General features: G+C 39.9%; 1 protein-coding gene across 5 annotated transcripts in view; it reads left to right on the top strand.

Annotated features, from left to right (window-relative positions):
• Window positions 1-20,179, top strand: part of Sorcs1 (sortilin related VPS10 domain containing receptor 1) — a 504,706-nt gene that overhangs the window by 267,741 nt on the left and 216,786 nt on the right. For all 5 annotated transcript variants that reach the window (XM_038329254.1, XM_038329237.1, XM_038329246.1 and 2 more), the window contains exon 3: window positions 5,961-6,060. In XM_038329254.1, the coding sequence (XP_038185182.1) occupies window positions 5,961-6,060 (100 nt within the window). The remainder of the gene's footprint in view (window positions 1-5,960; window positions 6,061-20,179) is intronic.

The following is a 20,179-nucleotide window of genomic DNA, read 5'->3' as shown; positions in this document are numbered from 1 at the left end:
TGGAGACTCAGCATGTGTGGCCTTTTATGAGCTCACTGGCTCGAGGCGAGTTACAATTTGGTTGTCATTTATTTGTAACATGTGATTAATGTCCCTATTCATATTAAAGAACTCTGCATGTGAAGTTCTCAGATTACACAGTTAGCACTCAACAAAATCTGATATTTATAACCCTATATGTTATAATTCTTCAGTCAGCATGGTGGTCTATTCCACAATGGAAATCGGACAAACATATTAAAGTCACCAGGCATAGTGCCATATGCCTTTAGTCCTGGTACTTGGAAGGCAAAGGGAGAGGCTGGTAACCCTCTTTGACCTTAATGCAGTCAATGTCTACTGAGTTCTAGGCCTGTCAGAGATACATAGTTGTGGTTTGCCTCCTCTCTTTCTCTCCCTCTCCCACTTTCCTTCCCTCTCCCCCTCCCTCTCCTCTCTCACTTATTTAAAGATACAATAATAACTTCATAAATGTCTTGTCATCAAACTAAATCAAAATATTTTGCACTGATTAAGATTACCCTTGAGGGTACTCACTGTGAGTATTAGTAAATGATGTCCAAAGAATACAGAATGCAATCAAGGAAAATCCCACATAAAAAATGAATAAAGAAAGCTACTATTCAGAGGTTGCTTATATGTGCTTGCCATTTTTACTAAGTATTTTAGGAATTAATTTAGTTTATGAGTGGTTCTAAGCTTATTTGTTATCTCATTTGGTAATGTTCAGTGGTAATGGTGAAGACCCAATCACTTCCTACTGCTCCTTTTTGTTGGTGTTTTTCGTATCCCATTCTGTTCCTTTCACCAAGTAATAGAAAGTCTTGTGGTCTTAAAGACATCAATACCTCCTGCAGAAGTAGGAAGGGTGCTTCAGGTGGGATTTTTCTCTTCACACCAACTCATCTGGTTCTGTGTATTTAATATTGTTCTAAAAGTTATTATTAAGATGTGTCAAAGGGATTAAAGATCAAATGTAAAATTAGGAAAGATTTCCTTTCATCAAATGCCCCATTTCTTCTCCAAAAATGAATTTTTAAGCTCTCAGCTTCTTTGGTAGCAGTTACTGAAAGAAGTTATGTTTGTTCGTTTGTTTTATACTGTCCTGAATGTATAGATAGATCAATCTGTAAATTATCCTACAGATGAAAATGCTTGCTTTGTAATATACTTTGGAAATTATACAACCTGGGAATCCAAGGCCCACAAATATTCTATCTTAGAAATGTCTATGTATTGTACAAATTTAAAATCTTCTCTTTTTGTTTGTTTAAATGAACTCACCTCTTTATACCTACATTTACTTTGTAGTTATCACACTTTCAAATTTCTGTTTTCAAATGTTGTTTGTTTAAATTTAGTTACTATTTTCCCTTCATTAAAAAACCAAGCTTGTAGTCATTGTTTTTCTCCTTTGTCAATAATATTGTGTTTCCCAAAGTGCAGTGCTTAGAACACTAATTACATTTTATATCACCTAAGAAAGTGTTCTGTAGTTAAGTAGGTTTAGAATAGGCTACATGTACTAGACAGGCAAAGGTTAGTGTCTAGAAGACCAATAAAATTTGTGAAAATTTTTAATGTAAAGAAACATTAAATTTTGCTTACTCAAGCATTTCCCAATATTTTGATTCCGAAAACTGTCCCATTTTCCCATTTCAGTGACACCGTATCACAGATTTAACAACTGCTACACTGGCTCGCCAGCAGTTTGCTGCTGAGCCTGTCTGCCTCTCCTGCTCATTCCAAGTCCATCTCTTTAGGGTACTCCTACTTCCATGTTTCCATCAAGAAAGTAGCTTTGTGAATCTTATGAGCACCAGGGATTTTCTTCTGGGACACAGAACCAGGCAGTTCTATCTCTCTGCTTGGCTTTAAAGTGCTCTGCAGAGACATTGAGCCAATGCCACGTGCCATAATCTTAGTGCTTGAACAAAGTGTTTGAGGACCTTAACTGTGTCCACCCTAAATCTTTCTTGATTTTGTGAGGAAAACCAAAGCGTGCCTAGCTGAGACACCGCGGTGGTAAAGCTGGAGGAAGAACAGTAGAGACGGTAGTGCAGTGACAACACACCAGTTGGATTGCAAGTGCTTAGTGATTTCACCTTGGTACTGCCGTCCCAATGGTAACGCCACCCATGACACAGCCAATGCTTTCATTATATTTGCAAAACACATGATAAAACTCTATACATTTGAATGTGAAAATGTATTACCGTTTATTTTTTAGATCAGTGTTGTGATGGGAGGGGCGGAGGGCCGCTTCCTGCCAACCAGCTAGCTTTACCCAACATAATTATACGGAAACTGTATTTATTTAAACATTGTTTGGCCCATTAGTTTTAGCCTCTTATTGGCTAATATTTACATCTTGCTTTAACCCATATTTAGTAATCTGTGTAGCACCACGAGGTGGTGGCTTACCAGGAGAGATCTTAACCTGTGTCTGTCTCGGAGAGGAGAGGCATGGCGACTGTCTCACTGTCTTTCTTTTTTTTTTTTTTTTTAGCATTTTGTTTTGTCTACTCCGCCTACCTAATTTTTTTGTCCTATTAAAGAGCCAAGGCAGTTTCTTTTATTAACCAATGAAAATAACACATAGACAGATGACCCTCCTCCATCAGATCAGTTCATTGTTATATGAGCCATAATATTCAGACCATCTGAACTTCTGGGAATGGAAGATTGATAAATGTTGGATTTGTTTGTAAGATTATGGTAAACAAGTTGATAGAAATCACAAAAGAATAATACCAGATACCTTACAAGATCCAGGCCCATGGAGGAAAGATATAATAAGGGAAAATGTGCCCAAAAAAAAGCAGTATAAATCTTGAACAACATTGCCTAATGTAAATATGTGCTGCTCATTTCATTACATCTTGCCATGTTAAGGTACCAGTTAAAAACACACAAATATTTCCACACCCATATACATGCACACACATGAAAACACATGTACATGCAAACACCAAGCACGAATGTGCACATGCAAAAATGCACAGCATACATGAACATACTCAGGCAAATGCACACACTCACACATAGAGGAACACATGCACGCATACACTTGTGCACCCAAACACAAGCACCTGCATGTGCTTTGCCAGAGGAACTTTATATGCTGTTGTAGAATGTTTTGGTTCAGAAATTACATTTTTTAAAAAACACTCTTTGTTCCAGTCATTGTACACTACCACCTCTCTAAGCTCCTATTCCAGTATTTTAGGGTTAGGGTTAGAATATTTGACTCTCTTTTACATCATTAGAGAAGTATTATATTTTCAATCGTCAATAGGTGAGACCTACTAATATACTAACATTGACACATTTCATCTTTCTCACCAGCTCCCAGAAAGATTCTATTCTTTCTTCTTGAATATGAAGTATTGCTCTGACAATAAATAACAACATATATATTTTTTCCTGAATTTTGCCAATGTAAATCTGAGTTACTCACTCTATTACATCTCATGTTAGGATAATATGTAAACGTGAAAACACTCATATGCACTTGTGTGTACATGCACACAGACAGACACACACACACAGAGTTGAAACAAGCTAACAAAATCTAGGCAACAAGGAAGTCATAGTGGAGAAATGCCAGTTGAATATGACTAGGGAAATAATTGAAAATCCAAATATTACTCATCGTCTGGGTGAGGAAAGAAATCATAAATATTTCTTTGAAAATAACAGCACATCTAGTATTCCTAGTGGGAACTTGAGGAGAAAAATCTTTGGTATGAGAGAAATGTAACAAGATATTTTTTCTTTCCTTTTCTTTTCTTTTCTTTTCTTTTCTTTTCTTTTCTTTTCTTTTCTTTTCTTCTCTCTCTCTCTCTCTCTCTCTCTCTCTCTCTCTCTCTCTCTCTCTCTCTCTCTCTCTCTCTCTCTCTCTCTCTCTCTCTCTTTGATGAATTCTGAAGCTTATTGTGGCATTCTTTGTTGTCAAGAGGATTCCTGTCAGCCTGTGAAGGTCCGGACACTGGTCCTGAGTAAACCAGTTATGTAGTGTATTTGTACAGGCTCATTTCTAGTCCCTGAGATTTTGCCTACTTCCCCTTTCTAAATCATCTCCTTTGAAAGCATCCAAAATTTTTCAAGTAGTTTTGTTCAATGCTCATTCCTCCATGCTGTGGTATGCTATCTAAACCCTATAAAGTCCTGGATTTTTGGTACTTATCATCTGTGTAACATTTTCCGATGAATGATCCTGCATACCAAGTCAGAAAACCTTTTATTCTAGTAACACCTTTGGACAGGTTTAGGGATCTAGTGCCTTGTCTGGAGTACACTCTTTGTGTGTGGTATGTGTACACATACATGTATGTACACATGAAGGCCAGAAAACAGCACCTCGCTAGTGTCTTCTCAATTGCTTTCCATCTTGTTGTTTTTGTGTGGTCTATGCATGTGTGTTCATGCATGTAATCAGGTGTGTGTATGCATGTGTGAGTACAAGCCAGAAGTTAACTGTAGGTGTTTTTCTCTGTCTGTCTCTACTTTATATTTTGAGGCAGGGTCTCTAACTGAATGTGGAACCAATTCCATGTATTCTGGATAGACAGCATCTCCTGGGATCTGCCTGTAACCCAGGACCTGACTTTGCATGGGTGCTGGAGTTAAGTGATTGGCTAACACTTTCTTGATTGAGCATCTCCCTACTGCCCAGAGTTGGCTCTGAACATAAGAGAACGAGGCACTTAACCCATCCTTCTTCACTTCCACTTACTATGTCTTAGAGATGTTTGTGAGTCATCAACATCAAAAATGAATTAAAATTATTGTTTTGCCTTTCAAATTAAACCAACTCTACTCTCTGAGTATTATTAATATGTATTTTGATCATTGTGCACACCACATTATACTCATTATTTTGTTGTTATTTGGGTGAGTTGGTAGGCTTGTGAAAGCCCTGTGTATTACATCCTGCAACTGAGTACAGAGTCGGCTCCATTTTATTAACTCCACAAATATAGATGATACAATGGATTTCACTGTAAGCTTCCTTTGTGAGAGAAAGAGGCTGCAAAGAAATTATAGAGCTATATTCTTCAATAATGACTTTTTAAAAGCTGAGGTAAAATTAAAACAACCTAGAACAGAGGGAAAGGACCTGGATTAAATTTTTAAATAGCCCATTTATCAGCTCTTCTGTTTGCATGGATCATTTAGGTGTTATTGATCACTTTATTTGAACTCTGATAGCCCCTTCTGTACTGTACCATCTATGATGATTCCATGGAATTAAAACTGTAGGCTACAAAGTAGACCTTCCTTAAAAAGATGATTTAGTCTGTTTATTTACTCCGAATTAATAGCTTGTTGATAAGTGGCTAAATACTGACAGGACTTTACAATAACCTCAGGGCCCAGAGTTGATGTCTTCTAAGTCACATAGCCTAGGACTAGAAAAGGACATCAAGAAGGTTGTGAAATTTTACTCGTCCTGAAGACATTTTCCTTGCTCTTAAATAATGCACAGAGACTAAGACCAAATGACCTTGGCGAGAACTAGCAACTCATATATCCTATGACCATGAATTAAAACATGGTTTGTAGGCAAATCAGGACATCCTGATTTTACACTGTGAGAGAGAGAAAGCAAAAGTTTAGAAATGTCATATCTAACTAAAAATGCTTTTATTTTTATGGCCAATTCAAAGGGCGTCCTCATCTCTTAATCTTTTTGAATTAATCTCATCCATTATGCAAAGTGCGTTCTTTAAGAAGCAGTCGAGGGATGGCGTTTTAATTTTTACCAATTCAATTTAAATGCAAATGTTAACCACTCACATGATGCAACTGTGTACATAATTAAGCATCATTATATACTGCATGAATCATTTAGAAGCCTCCCGAGAGCCATTCTACTATGTAAAACATGCATTACACTGACAAGCAGCCAAGTGACGTATACTGCTGCGATCATTAAAGCATCTTTTGAATTACAGGTCAACCGATTATGGGACAACCTATGAAAAGCTGAATGATAAAGTGGGCTTGAAGACAATTCTGAGCTATCTCTATGTGTGTCCAACAAACAAGCGTAAGGTAAGACATGGATATATAGCTTACTACTGATTACTGATATGGCCCCTGTCTTGCTTTGGCTAACCACTCTTGCTACCTAAAATTCCATTAAAGGAAATCTAGGATAAGATATGTAAAAGTACGGTGATGGCTGATATGGTGGCAACATGCCTGACATGTCATAATTTTCTGATCAGCAGCTGTGAAATTGAAGGGTGAGGGCCAGCCCTGTTGTCGCCATTTAAGAAAGGCAGTGTCAGGGGATTCTGACTGTCCTGCAGACATTCTTGGCTAGCAAGCCTCAAGCCTTGAAAAATTCTTAATGAGGCAAATGAAAGGCGAGCTTAAAACACAGACTTTTGTTGTCTCTTGACGTGGAATATGTAGATTAGCTGGAGTTTTTGGGGAAGGCATGATCCTATACCAGTCAAGGAATTTTGGAAGTTTTGTTTCTCAGGCTTGTTCAGGTTGCCCAGCAATGTCAAAATACAGCATGTTGCAAAGAGTGTTGGAGAGGTAGCTTTAATCTCTTCACAGATCTTAGCTGTGAAATGCCTTCAGAATCACCATCCCTATTTAAGATAATAAAACTGAGGTTAAGGGAAAACAAATACCTTGTTTTTATCTGAGAGTTACAGGAGACAATCAGCTACACAGCCTATGCTTCCTCCTTGGCAATTGCAAATGTCCTACTATCTTAGTCCTCTCTGTTTCCCCCTGCTAAGTGGAGTGATCTCTTCAGAAAGCATTGTTCTTGGAAGAAAATCTTTGACCGTAAGTGGCAAATGTCTCAAAGGCAGAGAAATGTTATAATTATATATTCGCTTTACAAATTTGTATCATCACATCCTGAATTCTGTCATGTGAACCCAAAGCATCCTGGCCTTAGGAGAACCGATATTAGCCACCAAGAACCCGCAGAATGCTGCCCGTCATCGTTTCCTAAACTGGTTCCATTACCCTGACAACACTGTTATCTAGTCTTTTGTCTCAGAGTTGCCAATGGATACTGTGAGCATGTTCAGCATTTCCTGTCTTCTGGTCTGCCATCCTCAATTTGAGTATAATATCAAAAGCACTAGCTGGATCCTAAAGGTGCCATCTTGCTTCCGCTCCTGTTGCTCTGGACCAGGGCTCAGGTATCTTGTGATGTAAATCACATACTTCTGCCATGTGTGTGGTATTAGAAACACCACTGTAAAGTTACTGTTCCCTCTGGCCACGATCATGTCAAGCTCTCGAGTAACTGCAGCTTCACAGATGGGCTCAGACTCTGCATTTAGGGGACTCTAGTGGAGACTCATCTAAGCTTAGCACTAAACAGATAAATATGGTGACTTCATCTACCCAAGCAGAGTGGCCTTGGACCTAAAGTGGGGATAATGATAGGACTTGCCTCATGACTACAGATATAAGGCATGTATAAAATTATATATTTAGAGTGCTCAGCACAAAGCAATACAGACTTAATCAATGATTGTACTTCATTTTCCTTTCTTACCACCCTGTTCCTCCAGCTTCATAAAATTATAGGGAGTAGTAGTAGTGATTATCCCCAGTAATTAAGAGTGTCCAGGAGAACATTCTGTAATAATCAGAAAATTCTTCTCTGCTGCCTAGTATGTTAGACACTAGCAACCTGTGGCTCGTGAGTGTTTTAAACGTGACTGAAATAACTGAGGAACTGAATTTTAAACTCTATTTAATTGTAATTAACTTATATTTTCATAGCTGCATTGTGGATGACAGAAGTGGACAGCATAGTTCAGTATGAGAGCTGTCCCCTCAGCTTATTTCTTATTGACTAGCTCCTGGGCCATCATCAATAATTTCATCGAAACAATTTTGATCTGCTGCATGCAGCCTTGGGATATGGAGCTGAATTTCTAGCCTTCAGTTTTATAATTAGATTTAGTTGTTTTCTGGCTTTAAATTGATTCTTATCTCCTCTATTGATTTTAGTTCTGATTCACCTTTTTAATAAGTTTAATTTAACAATCAATAAACTGTATGCTAGGCAATGAAGTTGAAGTGAGAGATAAGGGCAGTGTGACAGCTCGGTGGGTAGCGGTGCTTGCTGTCAAGGCTGACACCTGGAACACAGGTGCTGAAGGGGAGGACAGCTGTCCTCTGACCTCCACCCTAGCAAGATGTCACAGGTGCAACAAGTAAACAAAAGAGAAAAAGCCCACACCCCAAATCCCAAGATCCCATGCCATAGTGGAAAAAGCCACTGTGATGTTTAGTTGAAAACACCTTGAACTGAGATTCAACAATCACTGTCCCTGCCTTAAATATATTTCTCCCTGGCAGTTGATTTGGGCAAATCCTTTATATTTGTAACCTGTTATAGGAAAGTTGTGAATTTACAGCTGAACAGATCTTTCCCAGGGATAGTTTCAGCTTTATTGAAGGTATTTGAAATGAGCATGATTTTTAAGATTGCAATGCCAAATATTGATCGCAGCAATTTCTGTAGAAGCTGCATGCATGGTAACAGTCCCCAAACCAAGGCTGTTTTTAGGAGCCAGATTTAGTGTGGCTCTCAGACCCAGATGAGCTACTGGAGACAAGAGAGGCTAAAGGGGGCCAGGTGTAGCTTGTTGTTTGGATGGGGTCTGGATGGTTTAGGGGGAGAAGCCTAGCAGCAGGAAACTCCCCTGCTGTCTAGAAAAGCCAAGGGAGTTTGGGAAGGGGCCCTAGGTTTCTTCCTGCTGGGGAGGTTCTAGAGAGTGGGGCTTCCCGCCATGTGGCTCTTCACGCACCTCTTATGTCCCCTCAGTATTGGAGCAAGCTGTGTTTAAGAGTTCCACTGATACTGAAGATGAACAGGTGGGTTTGGGGCTGGGTGTAGCTAGTAGTTTGGATGGGGAGTTGGATGGGTTGTGGGGGAAGCCTAGCCACAGGAAACTCCCTGCTGGCTGGCTATTAAAGCCTAGAGAGTTGGTGAAGGGGTCCGGGGTTTTGTCCTGCTGGGGAGGTCCTAGAGAGTGGGATGTCTGGCAATATGGTTGTTCATTCACCTCTTAGGACCCCTCAGTTAGGACCAAGCAAGTCCCTCTGAATGTGGTTGACAGTTGTATGACTGGGACAGACTGAGGGGCCACTGGCAGTGGCACTGGGATTTGTCTGCTGCATGTACTGGCTTTTGGGGATCCTATTCTCTTTGGAGATATATCTTGCTCAGCCTAGATGTAGTGGGGAGGGCTTTGGACCTTTCACAGGGCAAAGCGCCTTGCCTTCTCTTAGGATTGGAGGGAAGTGGGGTAGGAGGGTGTGTGAAGGGAATGGGAGGAGGGGAGAGAATGGGAATTTGGATTGGTATTTTTTTAAAAAATATCTAATAAAATAAAGAAAAAAGAGAAAAAGTTCAGTTCATCATGATGTCTCCCGGTGTTCATTCAGTTTTACATATGATTTTTTTAAACGATTTTTTTCTTGAACCATTAAAGATGCATTAAAACTGAAAAAAAAAGAAAGGCTAAAGGGAGAACACAAAGAGCTATACAGAAAGCTGCTATGAAATCCAGTTTGCCAAATGCATTTATAGCAATGGGGTGCATGGCTGACCTGTACTGACTATTCACTTCACACTAAACATCCAGCCAGGGACGTCTAGATGTTCCGAATTGATGCTTGGAAAAGCCTATTTCTAGAAAAGGGCAACTGACTCTTCATGGCCACGAGAGAACAGCTTCTCCAGGACTGATGCTTCCCACATGCAGAGTTGGTCCAGTGATGTTTGACTCACAGTGTTCCTTAGTAAACCTAAACCAAGGCATCCCAAAGTAAATGGAACCTTCAGGGCCACTGAGGTTCTGGCAGACTTAAGACATATTGGAGGATGATGGATGTTGCTTGCAGTGGTTCAAAGAAAATCAATAAGGTTGGCATAGCAATGTATTTAGATACAGATTTTCTGCTTTTGAAGAAAATTTATCACTGTGAAATATATACCTACTGATATGAAGACATTTGAACCAAAGAGATAATACCTCTGCCACACCTTACAATGAGAACATATTTTCCAAAAATCTAAGGTTGATGTGAGACAAGGAGGAGCCAGCCCATTGTCTGGGTTTATTAGTTATGCAGGACAAAGGCGCTCGAGCTTTCTTCAGTTCAGGATTCGTGACGTTCTCCAGTGAAAAGGAGACGTGTATAAAAGATGTTATTAAGTCTTTCAGCTCTCCAGTGCGCTGTCTGACAAGTGAGCTTCTCACGTCCAGATCTTCCCTTCTGCGTTTTGCGTCCGTAGAAACAATTGAAATAAAACAGACAAATTCCGCATAGCTGTCTGTGTTCCCAGAGACCTGTTTGTCTTCACATTCTGCGCTATTTTTGGTTGTTTGTGAGGACAAGAGCAGTTCTTTAATCATCGTGTCTCAAACAGTGGGCATCAAGCCCTTGCTTTACAGGCAGCTTGTTCAGGGCATCACTGGGATCAGAGACCGGAAATAAAACAGAACCTATTTACACTTTAAATTGATGATCAACCATGGTCTGCTTCTTTGTTGTTTAAGATAAGTGACAAAAGATTTCCTTAGATATGTCTGATATAGTAAAACTGTTGCCAGGCAGTGGTGGCGCATGCCTTTAATCACAGCCCTTGGGAGGCAGAGGGAGGCTGATCTCTGTGAGTTTGAGGCTCTGGTCTACAGAGCTAGTTCTAGCACCAAAGCTACAGAGAAACCCTGTCTTGAAAAACAAACAAACAAAAAAACAAAAACAAACTAGAATACAAAACCCTGTCACCACATCATATGTTAGTCTAGGATATCTTGAATATGAGGCACAGAAATTCTGCCCCCAAGTATTATGGTGGCTCACTCATATGTTCTTTGGAAAGAATCTTGTGTCTAGTCTCTGCTATATGAGGTGGTCTCAAAGAGCAAGACTGAGTGGGCCCCAGTGCCAGAGGAGAGAGGGTAACTGGCTGCCACCACGTCTCTACAGGGGAACACTTCCTCGCATCCAGTTCAGGAAAAGTCCCTTGTAGTTCGTGTCTGCAGAGATTTCTAGGTTACACATGCAGTCTGCTAGGAGAATGGGTGATTTAACTCATACTTGAAAGGAACAGCTGTGGTCCAGAGGATGATGGGGAGAGCTAATATTCATGAATAAAAGGCAACCCCAAAGCAATCTTGCAATCTCTGCTCTACTTTTATAATCTCTCCCAATGTTTATTTTCATTCTGCATAAAAAGTCAAAGGCCCGTGTACTTTGCCTTATTTATCAATAATAGTTGTCTTCATTGCCAACCAACTCTAGCTGCCCTCCCTTCAAAACTGTGTGTAGCATCCTCAGAGATTAAAGCTACAAAACTACATGGAAGCAAAGAAGAGGGGGAAAAAAAATCTAGTTTAATTTTATCTTGCTGCAGTAAATTCATTTAGTCGCTATAATCTTGTGATCTTTGCACAGTGTTCCTTGCAGAGTTTTTTTTTTTTTTTTAAAATAACAAACCCTAGGCACTGTTAGATTTTTATTTCTTGTGTCACTTTTGTGTCCCTACTATTTCTCTTTTCTGTTATCACATCTTAATTAATATTAGGCCTGCTGAGAGATTCTTCTAAAGGCTTTCACCCTATAAATAGGACCCTTGTTCCCCAGAACACATTGATCATCCTCGCTAGTCTCTTGGTACCTGCCAGCATTAAACAGTGTTTACATTTCCTCCAGATGTTTAGGTTTTAATCACCAAGCTGCATGTGGCACTTACTAAATTAGTGTTTGATGATTGACTCTCCGAGCCTCTCCCCCTGCCCCAGTTTGCTTAATTATGTATATCATTTGTTTAGATGGTCTACATGCCATGTGTGTGCCTTGGGAGTCAGGAGAAAGGTAGGATTGGTAAAATCTCCAAATTTATTGCTGAAGGAATCTCTTGTTGCACCAGATCTTAAAAGAAGGCGATTTCCAATAACTACTCATTTGTTTAATGGCTATAAAAATGGAATTCCTCGTAAGTAGTTTAGAGACTTTTATGTATCAGGCAAAAAAAAAGCAAAGATTGTGGGACCTTGAAAAAAATGTTAAAGGCCACTTTTTTGTGTGTGATAATACTGCCCCAGAGAGTCTGTGCTGTGTCTAAAATCCCCTTTAGAACGGGAGGTCCTGGATGACATTGATAGCACTGATCACCCTTCTACTGTCCCACACGATGGCATAACTCTTGATGTATACCGTTGGTGCTCAGCCCATTAACTTGTGTGAAATGTTGGATTCCTGTTGTAACAGGCAGTGCCCTGTGAAGACAACCTTAACTAATTTCCCTTTGAAGTGGATAAACAGCGGCAACAGAAAGTCCCCATAGATTTTAGCCATTTCTAGGCCATGACAGATAATTGTATTCTTTCTAACTAAGAAGAGCATGATTAATCTTTGAAATGCCAGGACTTTGCATAGCACTCAGTCCAAATGATCTGGAGAGGCCAAGAGGAACGAGAGCATTGTATAGCACATGAAAGCGCTTCGGCAACAGTTCCCTCGGTGGGCACGCATCACTTGCTCATTGTATAGCTCATGAAAGCGCTTCGGCAACAGTTCCCTCGGTGGGCACGCATCACTTGCTCACTCTGCCCTGACTCTTTTTCTGCCCCTTTGTACACAAGCTCGCCTGTTTTCCTATAATCTTCTGAAAAAAAAAGGTATGAATTTCATTCATAAAGAAGTGCTGTGGTGCATGAACTCAGAGCAGAATGGAAGTGGCATTTTCAAAACTTCAATGAAAGTGACTTTATTTTAGTGAATAAGGGCTTGCTAGCCTCCACCTAACCTGAGTTGCTATCGCTGAAGGCGAAGACCAACTCTTTTGATTCCTCCTGGTTACATGGGAGTGTTTATACTGTTCCAGTTCATTGAACATTGCCCAGCTTTCTTCTTGCACACTAAAAAGATAAAATCCAAGAAAGTGTGTTTGTGTGTATGTGTGTTTCCTTTTTCTTTTTTAACTGTCAGTGATTTTCTAACAGTTTCCCATACTTCTAGGTTTTAAACAAGCTGCATTTGAATCGCAGGGTGCACTCTTTGAAGCAGGCCCAGAGTTTCAGGATCTCTATCACTCCAAGGTGGCCCTAGGGAGCTCCCAGGCTCTGAAGAACATAGATAGAAAGGAACATTCACACATGTGTACACAAGCACAGCACATGTGTACACACACACACACACACACACACACACACCTGATGTTGGATACCCCGTCTCTGTTTACCTGCAACAGCCACTATTTTGCATAAAATAAAGCACTTTTATAGACATTCATAAATAAAATGTTAGTAAAACCACTGTTTTCAAAAATTAAAAACAATGTTTCTAAAACTGATACCCAGTATTTTTATAAACATAAATACATTTGATCACAGTGCCAAATACCAAAACCAAAAGAATGAAGGAGAAGAAAGGACTTTTTTAAGCTTCCCAATTGGAGTCTATCACTGAGGAATGTCAGAGCTAGAAATCATGCTTGGAAGTTGAGGATGTAACTCTTTATATACTTAAGCAGGATCACCAAGCAGAAACATTGAAGCAAGGTTACTTACTTACCCACTCAAAAAACTGTGTTTAGCTAACTTTATTGTACAGCGCAGGACCACAAGACCAGGAAATGTGCCATTCATAGTGGGCCAAGCCCTCCCACATTAACCGACGATCAAGATAAGTTTAGATAATCTTTATAAAACCTAAAAATTTATGTTTTTGCATTACCTTAACAAATGATGTTAGTGAAAAGAATGAAACCTAAATAAGTCTTCTGCAAACTTTATGAAGTAAACTTTCCTGGAAACTGCGAAGTTTTATATTTCTGAGTAGATCTTTGAAGTTAGATGGCACAAAGTGCCCATATTGTCACCATAAAAGTAGAGACACCCTGCACAATCTGACCATTTCCCATGTCTTCGCAATCTCCTTTGTTCTTTTGTGAAGCAGCTCTCATCTACTTCTTCATCTTGCTACGTCTTTATTTATTTTTGCCTCATCATCTGTACTTAATAGAGCCCTTGTTTGCTCTGGTCTGGCTGCCCTACTGTTAAAAGTCCATCCATTACCCTTTTATGAAGGTCAGATGCATTATTTCAGGTCTGGTGCAAGTTATGCTCTACTGTGGAAAATTGTTAGAGTTCTTTTCAATGTTCTGATCTGTTTGCTACCTGTACACTCCCTGTGGCTTCTCCAGGATTTCCATCACCCAGTTTTTGACATGCTGTTTCTGGAACATTTGTTTCTAGTGAGTACCCTGGGCTGTTCTCATGATGAATGGAAACGAAAGGCTACCACTGTAGGAAATCTGCCATAATGACCTGGGTGGGATGCCTCCCTCCAATGTAGGAGAGCTGCCCCAAGCATTGTTGTGATGCTGTCAATCAAAGAGAGTCAATGTGGAGGAATCTTTTATGAAACCACTTCTTCTTCCTTGGAGAAATTAAGTGACTACCTGCAACCTCAGGGTCTAAATGGATTTTTTATTGAAACATTTTTGTTGCTCCTGTTGACCTGTCCTTTCTCTTGAAGTCTTCCTTTGAAAGTTTATCTCACTGTTCCTCTAGACACTCATTTTCCTGACTGATTGGCCCCTGACCATTAATGTGCATCTCATCTCCTATTATTTCAAGTATTTGAAATAAATTTGGCAGAATGAAAGCACTGTAGCTTACAGGATAATAAAACAGGCTTAGATATTCAGAGCAAAAAGGCCTTCAGGGGAGAGTATACAAACCAGTGCTTATCAGAGCTATCTACTTTGATCGCTAACAGCTATGTTTCTTGTGAAGGGGACCAGATTACTGCACATCGTCATGATTGGAAGTATCTGCCAGAGCATGCCTGTAGTGGAGAAAGGACAGTGTGGATGCATCTGAAAAGTAAAGAGTAGGAAAAAGAAAACATTCTGAGTATACACAGCTTTCACAGAGAAAAGTTGTGGCCAATAAGGCCCAGTTGGGGGGAGCCAAAAAGGAAGTTGGCAGAGCTAGTTGCAAAGAACTGGAAGTAACCCAAAGCAATGAAAGTGAAGGAATAACACAATAGCAGTAAAAGTGAACACAGTAGCAGTAAAAGTGAGCACAGTAGCAGTAAAAGTGAGCACAGTAGCAGTGAAAGTGAAGACAGTAGCAGTGAAAGTGAGCACAGTAGCAGTGAAAGTGAGCACAGTAGCAGTGAAAGTGAACACAGTAGCAGTGAAAGTGAGCACAGTAGCAGTGAAAGTGAACACAGCAGCAGTGAAAGTGAACACAGTAGCACAGTAGCAGTGAAAGTGAACACAGTAGCAGTGAAAGTGAACACAGTAGCACAGTAGCAGTGAAAGTGAGCACAGTAGCAGTGAACGTGAGCACAGTAGCAGTGAAAGTGAACACAGTAGCAGTGAAAGTGAGCACAGTAGCAGTGAAAGTGAACACAGTAGCAGTGAAAGTGAGCACAGTAGCAGTGAAAGTGAACACAGTAGCACAGTAGCAGTGAAAGTGAGCACAGTAGCAGTGAAAGTGAGCACAGTAGCAGTGAAAGTGAACACAGTAGCAGTGAAAGTGAACACAGTAGCACAGTAGCAGTGAAAGTGAACACAGTAGCAGTGAAAGTGAACACAGTAGCACAGTAGCAGTGAAAGTGAGCACAGTAGCAGTGAACGTGAGCACAGCAGCAGTGAAAGTGAACACAGTAGCAGTGAAAGTGAGCACAGTAGCAGTGAAAGTGAACACAGTAGCACAGTAGCAGTGAAAGTGAGCACAGTAGCAGTGAAAGTGAACACAGTAGCACAGTAGCAGTGAAAGTGAACACAGTAGCAGTGAAAGTGAACACAGTAGCACAGTAGCAGTGAAAGTGAACACAGTAGCACAGTAGCAGTGAAAGTGAGCACAGTAGCAGTGAACGTGAGCACAGCAGCAGTGAAAGTGAGCTGAGGACAATGGGTGGAAGCAGAAACACCGGAAGAGCAATGTTCTCAGCAGTAGAAGCTAAGGATCCCCTGAGATGTCTCAGAGAAGGGAGGGCTAATTTAGCAAGAACTTATGAAGGCTTTCAGAGGGAGGACAATTTACCCTTATCTCTCTGTTCTTCCAGAGTGGCTGCAAACAGGTAAATGTTGTTGGTGGCTGTTTCTGAAACTGGTTTGTGAGGAAGAAGAGCACAATTGTGTTTCAAGCGTGGGGCTGTGGCAGACCTAGATCTAGGGTCACTGTGGCCTCCCATAAGAAGATGCAAGTATAACTGGGGCATTTCCCTACAAGCTTCTGACCTTTGAATGCTGTCTCCTTAACGTGTGCCCTATTTCTCCCCAGTGGCTTTTCATGTTTCTGCACAGAACATACATTATCTGTGTGTGTCCCATTACTGTGAAGGTGTGCTTTATTTGAAGTTAGCCATGTATATCAACTCAGTGCCTTTATTAGTCTTGTGGTAATGGGTAACTAAAATGGACCATGAGGACACTTTCTGGCTTTGCATTCCAGCTAAGCCATGTTCTAGCTAGATTCTCCTGGAAGAGGCTTTATTCATTGACTGGTTTGCTTTGAACCTTTCGGTGATATTTTTTTTTTCTACTCTTTAAAGTAAAATGCAGTAATTGTGTCAACATTATAAAGAAAATGGGGCAAGAGCCAAATCAAGCAGTGGACCTGAACATAACAAGCATCTAGAAAATGTTCATCTTGTTATTTTTCTCTAGTTTCTGTATATGGTATGCTTTGTCTTGTCAATTGTCAATCAATAGTTAAAATGTATCTATTCTGTTCCCACAAAATGACCTAAAAGAGAAACATATGACATCATTTTATCTCTTAAAGATCATACAGACTGGTAGAGAAAACAAACATACATTCAATTCCAGTGTAGCACTTACATGTTATAATAGCTATGGACATACAACACTGTCCCTGGGGGACTACAAGAATTTTTCACAGAGATGCAAATATTTCTCAAAAGAGATAGGAAGTTGAAAACTTTTAGTTCATATACTGCAAGAAAATGATGTTCTCAGAAAACCACACATAGCTTGGAATGATTTGCAATTTTCAATGTCTATTTTGAGACTTAGAACATGCTAATTTCCATTACTATTTAACCATTATGACTAATTGGACCTCCCCAACATATCTTCATGAGCATTTGAATTATAAGTCTAATATAATAATGAAATTTATTTCTAATTTTGCAAGCTTTTATACTGTCTTGAATATAAAATGAGGAAATGGATAAGGCTCACATTATATTTAACTAATAGATCTTAAAATCATCTTCTTATAGATGTGATGTATTTACCATTTTCCTTAAGTCACTCATCAGTTAGAACCATTGGTGAGCTTTGAAAATAAAGTACGAAGGACAAAAAATGGCACATGTTTATGCCTAATTCTTTTCAAAATTTTTGAAAGATTAAATGAATATAAACATAAGATATGTTGACCCTCGCTCCCCAGTGACCTTATGGAGTTTACCATCTCATTGCAAGAATGCAATTACATTGTACAAGATGATGGATGCCATGGTAAGGGCCCTAAGAATTTGGAGGGGGATTTAAGCTAGAATTTCTATGAAGTCATCATGAGAGGGTTCCACTTGGTCAGTGAAGAAGATGGCTGAGAAATGGTCTGTTAGTTAGCTTTAAGTACCAACCTGACACAGCATAGGTTCATCTGTGAAGAGAAGCCACAACTGAAGAATTACTTAGGTAATATTGGCCTGTTAACATATCTGTGGAGGATTTTCTTGTTTACTAATTAGTTAATAGTCAAATGATTATTAAAATAACAAGCTATTACCAATAATCACTGTGGGACAGCACTATTTCCTGGGTAGGTGGTCCTGGGCTGTATGAAAAAACTGTTTAAGCATGAACCACTGTGAGCAAGCCAACATTCAGCTTTTTGCCATGTTTCTCTTTCTAGTTTCTACCCTAATATCGCTCAGTGATGGAATATGCAGTCTCAAAGATGAAATAAGCCCTTTACTCCCCTAAATTGCTTTTTGTCATAATGATCCTCGAAGCAACAGAAAAGAAACTAGAACACATGGTCATTGAAAATAGGAAAGATGTAATTTAATGAAAGCAATATTTTTGACTGGAGGACTGTAGAGATTCTGAAGTATATTAGCAGGGCTCCATGCTCTGTTATAAGACTATATAATTTTTTACAGATTGAGATAATCTTGCTCTATTCTTTGGTAGGTCATTTTTGTGCTTACAGTTGATTTAGAAGATACAGTCTTTGCCAGCCTATTAAATGACAAAGAGGCATCCTGGGTCAGGGTTGTGGGTAAGCATTGGGAAAGGGAGAAAATGAGAATGATGGATTGAAACACAACAGTGAAAGAAAGAGTCAAGCATTTGTGAGGGGTTGAGAGGGTCTGTAGTGTGGCAGCGTCAAGTGCCTGATCTTCCTTTCCAGGGCTTTCCCAAAAGAACCCATGTTTCCATAAAATGACAACAACTACAACTTAAATGCTTGTATTTCTCCCTCTATCAGCAAACATACTTTTCACTGGATGGGGGCAGCTTTTCTTAGGAATAAACCCATTCAACTTAACCCACAGAAGTGCACTATTTTAATTCCAAAGAAAAGAGCCAACTTTGTCCTGGGGAAAGACATGTTGGATCACGAGGAGGAAAGTTATCTGGGAGCTATCTGCTTTTACCTGGATTTGTGTCACATAGTTTGTTTGTGGATGCTGACCTTGTGTGCTTTATTAGGACATTATTTAACCAAAAGATTCGGGTGGAGAAACCCGCTGCCTAAGGCTGCCTCTGTTCCGTTGGCACATAGCCTCCGCCCTTCCACTTGAAAGTCCATTGCTGACATTTGCACACTCCCACAGAAGACTCAGTCACTTCTGACCATAGATGCCCATTGTTCCAAGAGAGGTGACCTTCACCCCTAGGCACCAATTAAAATCAATTGCTTCTTGCTCCTGCAGGGCTTGGTACTCCATGTAATTCTGGCTCAAAGCCCAGGGAAACTGGTGGGATGCATTCTTCTCAGTCTGTTCTTACTCTAATTCTCCAAACAATGAAGAAGGGTATTTCTCTGGAGAAAGAAGGGACAGACCACCATGGCAGTGATCAAAATGTTTTGGTTAAATACTCCACTCCAATGAAGACCTTAAATAAATGAAGGAAATAAGAAAAAAATAGAACATTACCATAGGTTTATTCTAGACTCAATCATCACAGCTCTCTAGTGACTTCATGATGATGTGTGCTAATTGCAGGGTCATTTGGAGCTAGGCCTGGCTGGGTATATTCTATAGAAACCTGACAAAGGACAAAGACCCCAAGTGCTGGAAGCAAGGCACAGATCCTTCTCCTTGTTAAAACCTGTCAGTGCCTAGCACAGTTTAGTATGAAAGACTTTAGAGTGAATTTAAATTCTTCACCATCATCAGATTTGAATTAAGAATATTTAAAGCTTTAAGTCATTTATTTAAGATCATGGACATCTTGAAGGGAAGATTGGAGTCTCTGACCAACCAAAGCCTTAAAATGCTAATGTAGTGATCCCAAAGGGATGTGTTACCCATGGTCATCTTTCCACTCCTTAACATTTTCTCCTCCATCTTCTGTTCCTGGAGGTATGATGCTGCTGATATTTTAATTGGATTTGAAATTAAATTCTAGCGACAAAATTATTTTGGTGTACATAGCCATAGGATAAACACAGTGGTCCACAAAAAAATCTGATGGACTACACTTGGATGGAATCAAGAAAGTCCTAATTTACTAAACTTAAATGGGGCTTGAAATTGGCCTTTCCCTGTTCAGTTTAGCTTCCTAGTTCTAAGCAAGTTAAAAGCCAGATGAACAATACTGTCTTCTTCTGTGGAGAGACGTTCTTCTTCTACTGTTCACAACAGCCATCAGAGTCATATGCAGTTCTTAGATGGGCATACAAATTGCTTTCTGCAGTTATATTCTCCCAGCTTTGCAACTGGAAATTTTATACACTTGCAAAGATTATATTTACAAGAGGGTCTAAAATTTCCCAGGGGCCACAAACATTCATTTTTTTTCCCAGCTCACAAGCTTTGCTGCGAGACACTGGGAGCCTAACTCAACAGGAACCTGGCCAGATCCCTGGAGAGCCTTGGTCAGCATTCTATTACCCAGTGACCAATGAAACTAGTGAGAGACTTGTGGTAAAGTTGAGAAGATAAT

The sequence above is a fragment of the Arvicola amphibius genome, chromosome 1 (assembly GCF_903992535.2).
Source record: "Arvicola amphibius chromosome 1, mArvAmp1.2, whole genome shotgun sequence".
In the NCBI taxonomy this organism is placed as follows: domain Eukaryota; kingdom Metazoa; phylum Chordata; class Mammalia; order Rodentia; family Cricetidae; genus Arvicola; species Arvicola amphibius.
The sequence above is the reverse complement of the archived record's forward strand: the minus strand, read 5'-3'. Positions and strand labels throughout refer to the sequence as shown.